The 18,878-nt window shown below is 37.7% G+C and overlaps 1 protein-coding gene across 4 annotated transcripts in view; it reads left to right on the forward strand.

Moving 5' to 3' along the window:
- Positions 1 to 18,878, forward strand: part of ARID4B (AT-rich interaction domain 4B) — a 104,849-nt gene that overhangs the window by 32,472 nt on the left and 53,499 nt on the right. For all 4 annotated transcript variants that reach the window (XM_080917697.1, XM_080917698.1, XM_080917699.1 and 1 more), the window contains exons 3-6: positions 8,804 to 8,914; positions 12,207 to 12,272; positions 14,854 to 14,944; positions 17,396 to 17,475. In XM_080917697.1, the coding sequence (XP_080773823.1) occupies positions 8,804 to 8,914; positions 12,207 to 12,272; positions 14,854 to 14,944; positions 17,396 to 17,475 (348 nt within the window). The remainder of the gene's footprint in view (positions 1 to 8,803; positions 8,915 to 12,206; positions 12,273 to 14,853; positions 14,945 to 17,395; positions 17,476 to 18,878) is intronic.

Consider the following 18,878-nt stretch of genomic DNA (forward strand, 5'->3'; position numbering starts at 1 on the left):
GCAGCTTTATTGGAAAAATGAATGACTGTAATGCAGACTTAGCAGCTAGTTTGGAGAAGAAAGCATATGAATTCCTGTGTGATGTCTACTAGCTTTCAGCCTGCATTTGTATGTGTCCTTTTCTCTCTCTGGACCTGGGAGAAATGAATAGCCACCCGTGCTTCTTAGTGATGATCCCTCTCCTGCCTGTGCTTAGAAACCATGATGGTTACTAAGACAGTTCCTCCTGAAGCCGACCTTCATCATTTGCCTCAGTCAGTCCCAGCGACTTTACTTCTAGGGCTTGAAAAAGAAGCAAGACTCACAAATGCTTCTTTACTGGGAAAGACTTAGTGAAGTTTATTTCTGAATCTATTTTTTAAAAAATCATATTTTGTTGTGTGTGCTTGGTAAATCATCAGATTACCAAGCACCTGTTATTATAGTCCAGAAGATTCTCTCCCAAGCTCCCCCCTTCTTTCTTTCTTTTTAAAGAAAATGGGCTGTCAAGGCATATCTCAATTTTTCAGGGCTTCCTTGTAATGCTTATGGAAGTGATACCACAGGAATGCTTTCATTCCTTGGATGATGAAGTCCTAGGCTAGACCATCAGGAGGCAGATTTGGTAATGAAATTCTGAAAATATTCTTGTCCATATGTGTTTAAATAAGTCATCATTTCATTGGTATAAGCTTTATTCTTTGATTCTGGGGATGGAATCCTGGACCTTGCTCTGATCATCAGTAAATTAGCTTTACTTCAGCTCCTGTTTTTGTTTTTGTTTTTAAATTCCAGGTTTAATGATGTACAGTATAATACTAACTGTCCTGCCAGAAATCTTCAAGATGAGTGTTTATTCTTCAGAGCAGTGGACATAGGCAAGACCTTGTGTGTTGAAATGTCTGTCATTAACTTGGGCATGTAGAATGACTGTTAGTGTTTTCCACAGCTGATGCCTAGGTGTTTTTGGCGTATGCAGTGGAAATGAGTACTCTGGTTTGGACATAACAATAACTTCTATTGACTCAGTGTCATCTGGTGGTAAGATAGGTAGGTATGCTTAAAGAGTGAAGAAAGAGATTAAAAACCAGTGGGAGGACAACCACGAGCAAACCTAAAACACAGAGTATGGACAGGCATCAAGCTTGAAGCTCTGCTTCTGTTGTTTTGGACATCACTGACCATCGTGTGGGTGACATGTTACACAGTTCTGCACAGTTGCATCTGTAGAGTCTAAAACAGATTGAACCTGCACAGATAGCAAAGAGCACGTATTTCTCTTCATTTTCACAATTACTCTTCCAAGTTTCTAGCTTGGATTTGTAGTCAGACTCACTCCATAATTTCCAGTATTTAGGTGGTTTAATAGACTAAAAGAGTTTATTTAATTTCTTAAATGAAATTGTATTTCCAATACAATCCTTTAAAAGTTTAGGTCAATAATTTTGAGATTTTTAAACTAGAGATTTTTCCTCTGGAGGCTTGGGATATCCCTCTGCCACATTTAAATAATCAAATAGAGCTTTTAAAAATGTGTATTTTTTTCTTGGCACCTATCTAGGAACATTGTAGTTCTAATTTGGTTGATGTGTTTATTTGCTTATGAACTAGCATTGGGGTGGCACTTTATGTTCTTGCATTATTCTTGTCTGTGACTTAGCAGAAGGGTCAACCAGTGGTTCTTTTGTATGTGGCAGTTACTCTTTCTGTAAAGATGAAGACACAGTAAATCAGAGTATCAGATAAGCTTGAGTCATAAGCCAAAGCATTTCATAGTTGTATCTTCATGCTTCTACGTCCTGCTTCCTCTGTACAGCTACATCAAACTGGTCTTCTCAAAGATTCTTTTCATTTAGCCTGCAAGTTCTCTGTGAAAAATTATTTTATTGGGTAACACATTAATAATGTTGTATTCCAAAGATAAAGAAGATAAATACTTGGGTGTGGTGGTGCATGGCTGTGATTGCCTACACTGAAGGTTCGAAGCAAGCCTGAACTACATGACCCCCCCCCCCCAAAAAAAAAAAAAAAAAAAAAAAACACAGAAGGGATATATATTTTCTTAGTTGTTTTAGTTTGAGTTCCTGGCATTTCAGTTGTAGGGCTAAAAAGATTTAAAGTAAGCATTTTTTTTCTGGGTTATCTCTGCATCTAGATTATCTTGTAGGTTTTTGCAGATACATTTTATATTTTACAGTCAGAGTTGGCAGTACTCAGCGCATTATGGGTTTGATAAAAGAACAGAGATGAGGTTAGTAGTAAATGGTCTGTGTGTGGTGATGCAACCCTAAGCCATGGGCAGCGTTTTGAATCAAGGAAATAGCAGATGAGGCTAGATTCCTGTGTATGACACTGTGTTCAGTATCTGCAGCCGTTTAGTTTGAAGAAGTCTGTAGGTATCGTAGTTTTTATTGTGAGTGTAAAGTTTTAGCAAAATGCCATCTATTGTGTGTGTATATATACACTATTTAAATTACATAGATTTTTGTAGTTCTAAATTTATTTCTGCAGACCTTTAAAGGTTATATTGTATAGTCCTGTAAGCATATAGAATTGTTATGTTTTGGGCTGATGAGATGGCTCAGCAAGTGAGTGTACTTGCTGCTAAGCCTGATGACTTAAAGAGTCATTACATCTCAGGTGTGTATGTTATAATTTAACATTACTGAAATCAGCTCACCAAGCAACCAATACATAAGTCAGCTAATTGTCAGCTTTACTCCCTTAGTATAAGTATCTTAAGATCAGCAGCAATTTAGGTAACATGAACTATGGCAGCTTTATGGTTATATGAATTTAATTACATAAAAACAATTTCTTGACACTCTAAGGACATTTTAAGAAGCATCATGCTATTTAAAAATACAAAATTAATTTTGTGTGTATAGGTGTTTTGCCCACATCTCTGTGTACCATGTGTTTGAAGAGCCAGAAGAGGGCACTGGATTCCTTGGAACTGGTGTTATACAGACTGTTGGGGGACACTCTGTGGGGTCTGGTTCCTCTGGAAGACCAGGTCTAAACTTTGTCCTCTGGAAGAGCAGCTAGTGTACACTTAACCGTCAGACTGAGAAGGGCATTTTTTTTAAAGGAAGTTTATTAACAGTTCTTTAGGTAGCTGAGGCATGAAGACCTCGTGTTTGATAGTCATTCTCAAAAACAAAAACAAATCAAGGAAAAGTAATACTGATCACTTTTTCTGCCATACAGTATCTGTTCTGATTTCAAGACCTACGGGTAAATTGTCAGGAAGCTAGCAGAAATGCTTATATGTTTGTATTTGTATTTGAGTCTGGTTCAGCCAAATGGCTGCTTGTGTGTTTTCACTGTTGATGTTGCCCCTTGCTATTTCATATTTATAAAACTAATAGCCACTCGGGCTTTCCTTAGCTGCTTCTATCTTTAATTAATTAATCTCTATGTCTTCTGGTTAAGTACAAAATCTACTTTAAAAAGCATGAGTGATTAAAGCAGTATAGTTTTCGAACATTCATCAGAGGTCACGCACGTAAACATTTTACGTTTTTTTTTTTTAAAGCTTTAGCTGTCCTGGAACAAACTATGTGGATCAGGCTGGATTCAAATTCACAGATTCACCTGCCTTCCTAGCACTTGGGATTAAAGGCAGGCTGCTTTGGGATTATCATAATAGGTTGTTTTTCACAGATTTATTGTCATTCTGTATGTGTAAGAATATTCATTACTGTGTTGTTAGCATTGAACTTAATAGTCTTAGTTTCTGATTCTCCCAGTTGCTTCAGCGCTTTAACTATTTTAAGTACTCCCTCCCCCTTTTCTAAAAAACTCCCTTAGTAAAATTTCATGTAGCATGTTTTGTGTTTTAAAGGATTGATCTTAATAATCAAATGTTTTTTAGGCAGTATCAGTGTTACCCAGCCATTTCAAGAGCTGACTTAGCTGTTATTCTAACACTTTATGTTGTGAACTGCAGCCTGGAGACACATTAGAGATCACTGTTGGTTCCTTTATGCACTTATGTGGCTTCCTTGACACTTTGAAGGGATTGAGCCACAGTTAGTGAATTTTCAAATTGCTTTTGTTAATGCTCCCATGGAATTGAATTGATTTTGTGTGTGTGTGTGTGTGTGTGTGTGTGTGTGTGTGCGCGCGCGCATGCGCGCGCGAGCTCATTGCAATTAGGACATTTGGTAGGTAGATTAGAAAAATAATTGTTTAAGCAACTTGGAGTAACTGTAAATTAGCTGTTGCCTTAGCAACTAGAAAACTGTTCTGTTTGCTAAACAAAGGGATGGTGATTTAGTGATTTAATTTCCTCCATGGTGTGAAGGTACTACTTAAAAACATCTTATTTTTAGCCTCTGAAATGGTCTGTGTTACTGACCAAAATCTGAGAAACAGAACAAAAAGAGAAGGCAAGAGGTTTTTATTTTCCTTCTTGATTATATAGATACATATATCTGCATAACTGTCAGTCCTCCTAGTCAGAGTTGTCTTGGTTAACCTACTGACACAGTTCTTTGTGTATCTGCTCTGTGTGTAGACTCAGAATAGCTGTGCAGACTTGGTTGATTGCTGCACTAATGGATAATGGTACACTTCATTAGGCATCAGTATCATGGAATCCTAGCAACTCTTACTACTAGAAGGCAGCATGATTATGTCATGGCTGAGTTGAGCAGGGGAAACAATTTTAAAGGAGTTACTTTATACACAGAGCTGGGGAGGGGGAAGAGAAAGATAATGATACCTATTCTTTATATAGGAATTGCTTTTTAATGATCTAACTCCCCCTTTAAGGATGTAAATTGTTTAGCCTGTATTTTGCACTGTACACTGGACATGTTCTAAGTACTGCAGATACAGTATACTTTTTATTCCTGGGAAGTAGGGACTGTATACTGAGCTGTAGAGCTACTAACCTAGTATCTTTTAACTCTAAAGGGGTAGATTTGAACCTAAACATCTCAATTAGGAATCTGACCTTTTGGGGGTGGAAGATGCTAGGGATAGAACTAAGCAAAACACCCGTCACTGAGTTACATTGCTGCAGAGTTTAGTGCTGTGTCTTACGGTTTCATTGTTATGAAGAGACATCATGACCACAGCAACACTTATAAAGGAAAGCATTTAATTGAGGTGGTCTTACAGTTCGAAAGGTTTAATCCATTATAATCATGGCAGGAATCATAGAAGTGTACAGGTAGACTTGGTGCTGAAGGAGCCCCTGAAGAGTTCTACATACAGATCCGGAGGCAGCAGAAGGGGACTGTCTTCTGCAGGACAGCCAGGAGGAGACTAGAGTTTCACACTGAGTGGAGCTTGAGCATAGGAGACCTCAAAGCTCACCTCCACATTGGCACATTATCTCTAACAAGGCCATACTTATTTCAACATGTTCACACCTAATAGTAACACTACCTGTTGCCCAAGCATTTAAATACATGAGTATGGGGGGTGCAAACCTATTCAAACCTATATTCTTAATATTTTATATTGTCTTCATTGATATAAAAATGTGGGGTATATAGGTGTCTTGTGTATGTTTGTGTATACATTTACCCATGTGGACATGTATAGAGGTCAAATTAGATGTTGGATTTATTCCCCTTATGGATTTCATCTTAATAAGTGTTGTTTAGTTAAAAAATAACTTTGCAGGCCTGGTGGTGATGGTACATACCTTTAATCCTAGCACTCAAGAGACAGAGGCAGGCAGCTCTCTATGAGTTACAGGGCAGCCCGGTCCTCAGAGAGGGTTCCAGGACAGATAAGGCCACATCGAACAAACAAAACAAAACCAAAAACTAAAATCTTTATGTATATGTATGGTTTAGTGGGGTGTGCATGTTACACCAAGTATGTAGAGGTCAGAGGGCAAGTTCATGGAGTCAGTTCTCTCCTCCACCTTTATGTGGCTTCTAAGAATTGAACCAAGGTGGTCAGGCTTGCCAGGGAAGTGCTTTCACCCACTGAGCCATATTGCCAGCCCTTCCACTTCATTTTTTTTAGAAATGGTTTTTCTCTGAACTGAGATACTGGGCAGTTTACTATACTGACTGAACAGTGAGCAACTGAAATCTGCCTGTCTCTGTATACCCTACAGTGCTGGGCTCACACATATGTTCAGCTTTTTATGTGTGTGCTGTGGATCTGAATGCAGATCCTTATGCTTAACCATGTCTCTAGTCCATAACAAGAGAATTTAACTCTGAATCCCAGTCACTGCAGAAAAGAATTTTTGTTATTAATGTAATACCTGTTTTTTTTTAAATAAGGGCATAAATATAATGAGTATAATATGGGTAATGAAGGATGAATGTGATTGATCAAAGCATATGATATGCATATTTAGAAATATTAAAATGAAATTAATTATTTAACATAATAAATGCTGATAAATGATTTAAAATTTTAAAAATAAGCAAACGAAAACCCCAATAATGTTTCGGGGGCAATGGGAAAGGGAATAAATGAAATAGGTGTTGGTGAGTTAGTAATTGGTAGCAGCCAGTTTAAGGTCATAAGATCGTGTGAAGGAGCCCTTATACTATGTGTAGGGTGTGTGTGTGTGTGTGTGTGTGTGTGTGTGTGTGTGTGAGTGTGTGTGTGAGTGAGTGTGTGTGTGTGTGTGTGTGTGTGTGTGTGTGTGTACATACTTGGAATGTTCCTTAACAGTTAAAAGGCTAGACTAGGCTGGCCTCAGAAATGCACTGGTCTCTCCCTCTGGAGTGCTGGGATTAAGGATATGTATTGCCATGCCATGTGACAGTTTTTCTTTGAAACAGATTAAGTTGTAGTTAACACTAAAACATTAAAACAGTTAAGAAGTGGTTTTTTCCACTGTGGCCACATTTTTATTACAGCCTAAATATACAGCTTGACTATTAGACACTTTCCTAATTTCAAAAGAACACATTGGTAAGCATACTTGCTGCCCAGCTTCATGACCTGGAACATAAATGCTTGAAATGGTTCTCTGTTGTGATGCAAACTTAGCATGCATGTGCATGCTAAATGTGCACACTTGATTTGTCATTAAAATTTATTTTTATGCCCACATCGGGCATGGTTGTGCATATCTTTGATTTCAGCATTCAGGAGGAAGAATACCCAGATGGATTTATCTGTGAGTGTGAGGTCTGCCTGGTCTACATACTCCAGGCCAGCCAGGGCTGCCTGCATGGGGAGAGATCCTGTTTCAAAGAACAAATAGCAATACAAAAATATAGTGTAAGAGGTACATGTAATCTCTGCTTGACTGGCTGAGAGAAGTGGTCTTTAGATCAGTGCTTGTCTGGGCTGTGAGATCTTGTTTTTGTTGTTCTTGTTCCCAGGCAGTCTCCTATTCAAGTAATAACCAGTCCTGATCCTACTTAGCTTCCAAGATTACACAAGATGGGATGTGTTCAGCCGTAGACTTTTCTTTTCTTTTCTTTTTATAGTAGAGAATAGAGTTTATTCAGGTCATGGGGGAGTTAAGAGGGTGGTAGAGGCAGAGAGAGAGAGAGAGAGAGAGAGAGAGAGAGAGAGAGAGAGAGAGAGAGTAGAGAAGTAGAGGCTGGCCGTGAGCAAGAGGGGGGAAGGGAAAGGGAAGAGGAGGGGTAGGGGTGAGAGAGCAAGGCCACAAGAGCAAGAGAGAGACTAGACTTTTCTTTTTAAAGGTTATGAAATGTACATCAGGGTGTCCAACTTTTGACATTTTGATAAGATGCTGTCATCTACAAATTATGTTGGACTGCTTTCATGGCTCTTCTGAGGTACATGTATGCTTAAGGTGAATGTAGAAATTGTAGATCCAGTTGCAAGCAAATGGTTGTAACATTGGAATCTCTATGTTCTCTTAGCTTTGATTTAGCTAGAACATTGGGGTGAGCTTAGATTGAAGTTTCTGTTCAGTAGGTGACCTGAGGGCCTGGTGCTTATGGTAGTATTTGTACTGCATGCCTTTTATGGTTTCTGGAGGATATTAATGATATTAAGAGGAAAAGAAAAGGGTATGAACAAATAGATTGGGACATACTCAAGTTTTTCAATGTTTGTCTTTATTGTAGGACTTCTTAGGCCTTTTAGTGTATTTATGAATATTTAAAAGAGGAGGCAGAGGGATTATTTAATAATGGATTTTTCTAAACTTCTGGTGCTTCTCTTTTTGTGAACATCTTTGGCTATTAGTACTTCTAAACACTGGAAAAACCAACTTACATAATCTTCCTTTGGCTATGGAATTGGTGAAAAAAAAAAATCAAAGCCGCCAGATTAGAACCTATAACAAGTGAGCAGTATATTTAAAACTGAAGAATGGACAGACTAACAGAGAACCCATATAAAGCATCCTGTCAGTAGTTTGAGACAGTGCACAATGGATTATTTCATGTGGCTTTTAGCAGTAGTTGGGAACACGTGCACTTCTTTTATTCTGTCATAGAGTGTTGTAAATAAAGAACAGAACTATTCTAGATGGCTGCAAGGTACAGCCTGTTAGAAAACATTTGTGCTTTGAGATTTAAGATCTGTTAACTAGCAAATCCAGTGGTTGTATGATAACTATATATTTTAATGAGCCAATGAATGAATGAATGAATAGGTTGTGAGAGCATTAAATGGAAGGTTGTATCTTGTGAGCAATCTTAGGGACCATATGTGTTTAATAGGAAAAAATGTCTTTATTTTCCATAATGTACATTTAATTGGTCTATGATACATATTTTTATTTATAGTATTTTATAGATGGCTTCACTATTCTAACTTAAATTACTGTAGCAAGATTAGGTGTATTCTGAAGCCTAATTGTAGAAAAAAAATTAAGCAGTTTAAATCTGGTTGTATTTCTTTGCATTTTTAGGCCCTTGATGAACCTCCGTATTTGACAGTGGGCACTGATGTGAGTGCCAAATACAGAGGAGCCTTTTGTGAAGCCAAGATCAAGACTGCAAAAAGACTTGTCAAAGTCAAGGTATGGTATTATTTGTAATTTAATATTCATTAAATATTTGATACTTAAAGTCTAAAAAAATTTAAAAATTATCTTTGTGCAAAATGAATTTTTATAGAGGCTATAAACCATTCCTAAAGTAAATAATATTTGTGATTTAAAAATATTAAAATTGGAATAAAATTTGCTTATCACAGCAGATAATTTCAGTGTTGACTTGGTTCTTTAGGATTGCTGTTTTAGTGTTGGAAAGGATCTTAGAAACCATTTAATTTGGTCCTTTAGTTTTTTTTACATGAAAACAATGGCCAGCCATGGTAGTACATATCTTTAATCCCAGCCCTTAGGAGGTAGAGGCCAACCTGGTTTCCATATCCTAGCCAGCCAGGGCTACATAGGCTTCCCCTATAGCAAAACCTCAGTTATTGACACTTCCCTGCCACCCCTTCTGTAATCCTGAGATGGAATCTTGGGCTTAGGGAATACTAGGCAAATACTCTACCTGCTACAGAACCATATTACCAGCCTGTCCCTTTGTTTCTCTCCATTTTTTTGAGACAAGGTCTTGCTGTGTAACCCAGGCTGGCCTTGAACTCAGCAGTCTTCAAACTGCAACCTTCTGAATATTGGAATTACAGGTATATGCTACCTGACACTTGGCCCTCTGCTGTTTTCAGAAAAAAATCCTTCTGAAGTACTTGACTTTTGAGTTGGTTAATAGACACATTAAACTGCTTTCATTTAAAGAAATCACCATAAGACTGGTGAGGTGCATCTGTGGTCCCAGCTGTTAACAAGGCAGAAGGTGGAACTACATTTCAGCTTAGGAATTGGAGACGCACATGAGGAAAATAGTGAGATCCTCTTTAAAGATAAGTTAAAGAGACCAGATTTGTAGCATAGTGGTAGAGCATCTCTATGCCATGAGCAAGGCCCTGAGTTTGATGATAGCAACAAAAAATTATGAGTAGATGAATGAAAGACCATATGTGTTTAATAGAAGAAAGATGCCTTTATATTTGAAAAATACAGGACAGTAAAAACTGAGCACCAATGAAACATCTCAGTGTTGTGGGTACTTCCCACTTGCCAATGTACTGAGTGACTAGACTTGGGGGACTCTTAGATGGAATGAGTGTGGAGCTAGAAGGGTGTGCAGTGTCAACAAGCAGATAACCACACAACCATTGACTTGAATAATTAACCAAGTGGAAGAAGTATGATTATTTCCACGGAAGAGTTCTGTGTGTGTTGTCTGGGTGTCTCTCTCAAGCATGTGTTGAAGCTTCTTGGACTGTTTTGATTTCTACCCTAAAAACTAACTATATGCCTCTAAATTAACTCTGAACCTGAAGGAAGCCCATTCTCGCCACACCTTCCCTTGTATTTTCACAGGCTGGTGAGTTGCTTTGTAATGTGGCTAGATAAATGCTTTTACAGTGATATTTCCTCTTCTAGCATTGTATCTTCCATTTTCTGAGCTTAATGGTCTTTGTCAACACCATTCTAGGGATGAATAAAAACCATGTGTCAGTTTTATCATTTGCTTACTGCTACTTAAAAGATCTCATAACTGTGTTTGGAAAAACCCGGTTCCTCCTGGTGGAGGAGGAGCTATTCCTTAGCTCAGGGATAGCTGCCCTGTGCCAGCAAGAAGTTTGTTCTTTGGGCAGGACCAGTGTCACTCAGGGCTTGTGCCTGTGCTTGAAAAGCATAGGCTGGATTTAATTTATTTCCCCCTTAGCTATGAAACAAATGACCCAGAGGATGAGACATGGCTGCCGTGCTCTGAATATGAAGGAAAGAGACATGGCTGCAGTGCTTTGCTGTGCTCTGTGTTGGCAGCACAGGCGCGTCGGACATGTAATAGATATTTGAAACTTCATTTTGTATTTTTTGGAAGCTCCAACATTTACAATTCAAAGTTAATGATTTTAATAATCATAAAAACATTTGATAAATAATTAAATGTGCATACAGCGATGGCAGGATAGATGGCTGAGTAGTTAAGAGTGCTTGCTGTTTTTGCAGAGGACCTGAGTTTGATTCCTATTACATATGCATGCATGCATGCACATGCACACATGCACACACATTCACAGATATAAATAAACATATAAAATAAACTTAAAAAATGAATACATCTAGGCTAAGGTGGCACATGTCTCTAATCCCAGCAATTGGGGAACAGAGGCAGAGGAAGAGGCAGGCAACTCTCTGAGTTTCTAGGTAAGCTTTGACTGTAGAGGGAGTTCAGGTCAGTCAGGGCTACATAGAGACACACTGTTTCAGATAAACAAAGTGAATACATTTTAAGCAGACTTGGTGATACATTTCTTTACTAGCTTTTGATCTATTGGACATTTATTCCACACTAAACATACTCTTAAAACTTTGCTTTTATGTGCCCCTAAAATACATGGGATTCTATGGATATAAAACCTTTACCCATAGTTGGTTTGTGAGTCTGTTTCTTGCTGACTGTGATGGTTTGTATATGCTTGACCTAGGGAGTGGCACTATTAGAAGGTGTGGTCCTGTTGTAGTAGGCCTGTCACTGTAGGTGTGGGCTGTAAGATCCTCATTTCCAAGTATTTCAGTCTTAGCTCTGTCATGTTCTAGTTCTATGATCCTGAACTATTTATTTAGACTTTATATTCATTAGCTTCTTTTTTTAAAGAAGAGGAATAAAATTTTGGGGGTGTGATTCTATGTCTCTTCTCTGTGCTTGAAATTGAGTCAAGTGCTTTCTTTGGCAAATATCGACCTCTGAGCTACCATCCACAGCTTTGGATATTAAATTTGATTTTTGAACCTGATACTTAGTTCTGAGTGATTGTTGTGGCCTTTGGGTATGATGGGACAGACTTGTAATCCAAGCAGGAAGGAGGCCAGGTTGAGTTACATTAGAGAGACATTGTCTCAAAAAATCCAAAACAAAGTAATAGAAAAAGCAAATTGTATCCACTGCTCAGTATTAAATTAGGTTTTCACAAAGTGTTACAACTCCACATGTTAAGCTCCTTGCATCTTTTTCCCCTCAGACTTTTAAGATGAAGTTGTATATTAAGGTAGTAAGTGTAGATTGCACTATGATGAATGGAGTATCCAGCCTTGCAGTTGTGTCTGCCAGTGATTATTTTTATTTTGAAAAGAAAGATAATCTGTTTAAACAATTTTCTATTAATTTGTTTAGTGTTTGGGCTTTTACTTAGATTAGTTGGTCTTTATTTATTTGTGATATTTGTACATACATGAGCTGACATGGTTTGGGGTTTTTGGGTATGTAATTAATTAGATTCTTACTTTCTAGGTAACTTTTAGACACGATTCTTCAACAGTGGAAGTTCAGGATGACCACATAAAGGGCCCACTGAAGGTGAGTTGTCATTACTCCCAGTTTCAATTGGAGAATGACACTTGATCTTTTTTCTTTTAATGTATTTTAATGTTCATCTTTTAACTCAATATGTAGTTTTCTCTAGAAAGACTAATTGGAATATTTTTAATATTAAATCATATCTGAAATGATAGCAAACTCTATGTTTAAAAATGAAGTGAGCATTACGGAGATACTAACTGCTGCCATTCAGGTGTTGTCCTTTATGCAGAAATGGGTTTTCCCAGGAATAAGAGGTATTCAAGATGTAAGATGCTTTAAACAATAAGCAAATATAAGCAAAATCCAAAATCCAGAGTCCTTGGTTTTTGGAGCCACCCACTGGGAGGTTGATGGGTTTGTTCTTCATTCACTAGTGGGATAGATGGTGCTTTACCTTCTTGTCTGCCAGTAAGCCAGGTACAGGGAGTTTGGGGAAATGTCTGTCTGGAAATGTCCACTGTCTCAGCTTGAGGAATGTTTAGGAAATACTAAGAATAGTGAAGAAACATTTTGTAGATCTTTGCATAAAATATAGCTTACTTGGTACCATGGGCTTCTAAAACTCTTCAGCTTAAAAATGTTTATTATTATTAATTATTACCTTGTAAAAAACAAGTTACCCATCATTTCTATTTTATAGGCACCTTTTAAATTTTGTGTATCCGTTTGTCACTAGCAAGGACCAGAGGATAAAGTCATGTGTAGTTATGACTTTCGCTGCTTTTTACTTTGCATTTAATGTGTGCTAGTGCTGTCCCAAGTCTTTTTGCCTCTAGTATTTAGTCTTAAGAACAACTCCATAGAAGAGAAAATTGAAGGAAAGAAGTAATTCAATTCCAGTTTTTACAAGCAGTAATGTCAGCATCAAGATTCAGATGTGTTCACAGTCTGGTTGAGAAGATGTGCTGCTTGGATTCCAGTACATAAGCCTATCCCTGCCTCCTAGGCATAGCACCATTGATCAGTGTTCACTTGCCTCGTGCTACAGGCCCACAAGTACCTACCACCAGGAAATGTTCATTGTTGCATAGCGGAAGAATTCGCAACTGGACTTAAGTAGTCTTTCCTTAGTCTGGTCTAGCTTCTTTAAGAGTGGTGTAGTTGTTTCTTTGCTTTTTGTTTTTTGTGTTTGATGAGGTCTTATTACTATTTTAAATTTGTATATCCAGTTGTAACAAATTTTGGTATAAGATTAATGATACATTTTTACCTGTAGATGGGGGGGTGATGTCTCTAGGATTTGAACTATTTACTCATAGATTTTATAGCTTTTATCAGGTGATAGAAGGTGACAATATTTAGTGTCATGTTTCTTTCATAGGAAATGGTGGCTATTTAATCACAATATACTTCGAATACGACTCGTGATTTAAAAACTGAGTATTGATTTCTCATAGGACTTGTCAGTTTTCCTGTACTCCTTACCATTTGGTCATTTTATGGAGCTAAGGTCTCTTCTCTTAAGGAATTTTTAAAAATCATCACTATAAGAACCATGCAAGTATAAAACCCAGCATCTTCATGATAAGATAGAAAGTCAGCAATAGGACAGTCTAACCCTTAAGAAAAATTCAGGATTTTTTTGATTACCTCTACCAATCTTCAGCTTCTTTGAAAGAAGGGTGAAAGGATGGGGAAAAGACAGTTATTTTCACAGTCAGTGCTTTTCAATGTCTGTAATGACGCCTGGGAGTTCTTAAGACCCCTTTACAGGCCTATAGAGACAAAACTGCTTTCTTAGTAATGCTTAGATATCTTTTTCTTACCCAGTATATGGATATTTTCACTGACAATAGGTAGAAAAGTATTGTCAGTAAAACTTCAGACATCTTGAACACAAATCAAGCTGGTAGCTATTTCATTCATCACCATTGTAATCTGGCTAAGCAGGGGCATCGGCGTTTTCATCCACCCCCATGGCCAGCCCCAAGAAACCATCTTGCCCTGGTTCTCCCAGCCAGCCTGCTGCCGAGCCGCTCTGGTCAAGAACTGGCTCTCAAGCTAGCTCTCTCTGTCTCTGCTTGCTAGGATGACAGAACAGCCTTTCTTGGAAATGAAAACATTAGATCTTTGTATATACTAGCCAGATTTATAGTAGTAAATCTCCAACTCCAAAATACCCACACAAAGAACACAAAACTCAATTGATACAAATACAAGCTGTACACCTAGACTGAACAAATGCACCCTATTATAAAATCCCTAGTTACTATGGCTCCTTCAGGCTCTGTCCTTCTGGTTCATCTTTTTCCACGATCTTCTTCCATCCTGTCTTGTCTATTTTTCTTCTTCCTCTTTCCCTTCTCTATAATTTTCAGCTCTGTCTTTTCCTTCCACTATCCAATCATAGGCTCTAGCCTTATCCAATTAATAAGATTTCATCTGACCTTACCTGAGTATGTGATCTCTTTGTTGAGGTACCCTTCCTGAGGGAGCAGAAAATACAAATAGCAATCCACAACACACCATGTATGCATTTTCAAAAAACAAAACAAAACAAAAAGAATTTGGTTTACTATTTATTGCTTTTGGTTCATTTGCCTTCAAAAGTTTTTCTAATATTTACATAATATTTTAGGTAGGAGCTATTGTGGAAGTGAAGAATCTTGATGGTGCCTATCAGGAAGCTGTTATCAATAAACTGACAGATGCAAGTTGGTATACTGTGGGTAAGATAATAATTTTTTATTAAAATTTTATTTTTAATGATTCCAAATTTATGTTATAATAATGCAGATAAAGCTAGATTTCTTGGATTAAATTTCCTTTACTAGTGCAATAGACTCTGTTACTGTTACTGGTTATCTTCCAGATTGTAAAAGAAATATTTCTAAGTTGCTTATATGTACATAAATTTGAAATTATTTAGTATATAGTGTATTCTTAGATTTTAGCTATTTTCACTTAAAAGTATATCTTACAGAAACTTGTTTCTTCACCTTTATCATTTTTAACTGTTGTGTTCATTAGTGTTAATGGTGCAATGTGTTGTAGAACACAATTTCTGTAAGTAGTTGGATATAATCTTACTCATTTTTTATTATGCCAGTCTTCTTGCCATTACAGTGGTGAATGGCTAGTATGTGTACATCATCCTCATATTTTCCTGTGCACTAAGGAATAGATAGATGTTGAAGTTGAAGTGACATGTGTTTTTTAACTTAAGAGTGAAAATTGCCTGTCAAAATTCATATTGTCAGTGTACAGTGTATGTATTTTCCCAGTCCTTGTCAGAATGATGTCACTATTTTGGCCAAGTTGGATGCAGGTAAAGCTTTGTGTGTGTGTGTGTGTGGGTGTGTGTAGGTGTAGAGCTCAGATTGGCCTCAGCTCACAAGCCTCTTGTCTGAGCTTTCCCAGTGTTGAGGGCTCAGTGATGTGGTCCTTTGGGTAAAGGCATGCACCACCAAACTCAAATCAGAGTTAAATCCATGGTATCTACATGGTGGAAGAGGGAACCAACTTGTGCAAGTTTGTAGAGAGCCGTTTGTGCCGCACCCAAACATGTGCGGCACGAACGGCTCTCTACACAAGTTGTCCTCTGGTTTATGGTATAAGAATGCAAATATATAGAACATACACACTATGCTGGTTAGTTTCATGTCAACTTCACACAGGCTAGAGTCATTGGAGAGGAGGGAGCCTCAGCTGAGAAAATTCTTTTATAAGGTAGGACTTTGGGAAAACATGTAAGGTATTTTTCTTACTTAGTAATTGATGTGGGAGGGCTCAGTCTTTTGTGGATGGGCACACTCCTGGACTGGTGATTCTAGGTTCTTTAAGAAAGCAGGCCGAGCAAGCCGGTAAGCAGCACCCTTCCATGGCCTATGCATCAACTTCTGCCTCCAGATTCCTATCCCATTGGAGTTCCTGTGCTCTTCCTTCAATGATGGTTTATGATGTAGAAGTATAAGTCAAATAAACCCTTTTCTTCCTCAAGTCAGTTTTGGTTATGGCATTTCATCACAGCAACAATAATCCTAACTAGAGGGTGCATACACACACACACACACACACACACACACACACACACACACACACACACACAAATTTAAATTCAGATCTGATAACTTTATTAAAATAGCTGTACCCTGTCCAGGATTTCTAAGGAATATAGGGGTTTCTTGAAAATCTGTGTATCATAAAACAGACATGTATCTTCAACATGTGAAGATCATTCTATATCTAAAGTAATTTTCAAATTGTGACATGATCATCACAGTCAAGTGAGTTATTACCTCTGTAATTTATAGCAAACATTGTAGTATCTTAAGTCAGCGAATTGAAGCTTTGCCACCTCAGGGAACATTTGGCAATATGTAGAAACAGTTTTTGATTGTGAGAACTGGCAAAGAAGTCTTTCTAGGATAGAGCTCCTGTTATGTTATAGTATCAGCTTGTCATACATCAGCCTATTTGATACATTTTGCATATGGAGAGTGTCCAAATTGACCACTCATACGGTGATGTTATGTTTTGGGTACAGGGACAGATGCTGCATAAATTGGTTAGCTTCTAATATCTTAGGTAAATCTATGGATGGCTGCCACTAGGAAAACTTGTTTTTCTTTCTTTACCTTTTGAGGGGTAATTAATTAACATTTAAATGGTTTCCTCTTGAAATGCCACCTTTTGTTTTGTGTTTCCTACTTCAAGGAGTCTTAAAGTGTGTGTGTGTGTGTGTGTGTGTGTGTGTGTGTGTGTGTGTGTGTGTGTGTGTGAAGGAGAGTCAGAGAGAAGGATGGACGGAGACACAGATACATACAGAGACACCTAGTGAGACTGAAAGCCATAACATGTATAGCGGTCAGAGGACAACTGCAGGAACCCTGTGTTCCACAGGGAATTTGGGTCTTCAGGTGTGTAGCAGCAAGTGCCTTTATCCCCTGAGCCATTTCACTGGCCCAAGATGGATACTGTATTTATAAGATACTTTTTGGTAGAAATAGCAAACTACTCTGTTAACTGTAATTAAAGATATTTGCTAGAAAACATGAAGTGTGAACTGAATTCTAAATTACTTCTTAAAAATGAGACTATTTGCACTCAAGAAAATTTAATGATTTCTGTCATCATCTTAGAAAAGTTCCTCAGTTGCTTCAATTTTTACTTCCCCACAGTTTTTGATGATGGAGATGAGAAGACCCTGAGAAGATCTTCATTATGTCTGAAAGGAGAGAGACATTTTGCTGAAAGTGAAGTAAGTGATGGAATTGATTTGAATGAACACAACTTGTGGGTTTTCTTTTGTTGTTGATTTTGTTTGTTTGTTTGAGGCAGGGTCTCATTATGTAGTTCTGGCTGTGGTTGTCCTGGAACTCACTGTACTGTACATACAGATCAAGCTGGCCTCGAATTCAGAGAGCCACCTGCATGGAAGGAGTGAAGTTTCGCTTTTTCAATCCAATCAAAAATTACCAAGTACATGTGTTATTATGTGATCTGTGAACTATGTTGAAAGCCATAAGTTCAAACATCAGGTTATGTGTTTAAAGCATTTTAGCACTTTTCCACAAAGAAGTAGGTTTTTATTTAGATACCTTGAGGCTGCCTTTAAAAAAAAAAAAAAGTAAATAGGGATTCTGTGAGATCCAGGCTGGCCTTGAACTCATGGTTCATTCACTTTTGCATCCTGAGTGCCGGGATTATGGTTATGTACCACTATACCTAGCTTTCTGTATAAGTTTATGTAAGTATTCCAGCCAGGTTGTATAAGATTTTAAAGACATCTTAAGAATTAATAAATAAGAAAGAAGAGTCAAAGACTATAAAGATGACAGTCAGGGACTACTTCATAGTGATGCTGTAGATTTTGCCTTGTCTGCTCTTCCTGAAGTCACCCTCTATCTTTTACTTTGATTTCTCTTTCACAGTGTGAACTTCTCCCTGACATTAAAGTATTTTCGTTTGTTTGTTTTTTTTTGGGGGAGAGGCGGGGGGGGGGTTCTACATTCCTAGGTAGTATGTATCACAAGAGCAGGCTCTTTGTCTTCTTCACTGTTCATTGCTTTGACCTTGTTCTTGCCGAAGTGCCTGGCACAAGAAGGGAGCTGAGGACTTGTTAGTCACATGTAATGAGGTACATGTCTACCAGGGGCTTTGCTAAGTGCACTGTCACATTCTCTGCATTACGCATGTTAATGAACTTGTTTAACACTTCTAATTAATTAGTTATGAGACTGATAGCCAGAATTAGTCAGACTAGTACTTGTAGCACAAAAGGCAGCTGTTTACTTTATTGTGCCAAGAATCTGAATTCAGGAGCTGAGTCAGTGTACAAAGTAGTATGCCATTGTCTCTAAAGTGACTGATACAGTGTGACTGAACTGTTGTACCTTTGTCCTCTTTGTTTAAAAGGATGTTATGGTACACTTTAGTATTTACTTACATGTTAGACCATAGTTTTGTTTGAAAATATTTAAGCTTCCTTCAGTGATTGAAATCCATTTTTACTTTAAATTTCTCATAGTTTACCACTCCCTACACTTCTTAGTAGCCTGCTTGTTATTTCCTGATTATGGTTTATGCTGTCTTGTCTTGATTCCTGTTGAGCCCACTTGATAGTTTTCTTAAGGCCACTAGAAATGCTTTTTCCTGTATAAT

The sequence above is a fragment of the Micromys minutus genome, assembly GCF_963924665.1.
Source record: "Micromys minutus genome assembly, chromosome: 6".
In the NCBI taxonomy this organism is placed as follows: Eukaryota; Metazoa; Chordata; class Mammalia; order Rodentia; family Muridae; genus Micromys; species Micromys minutus.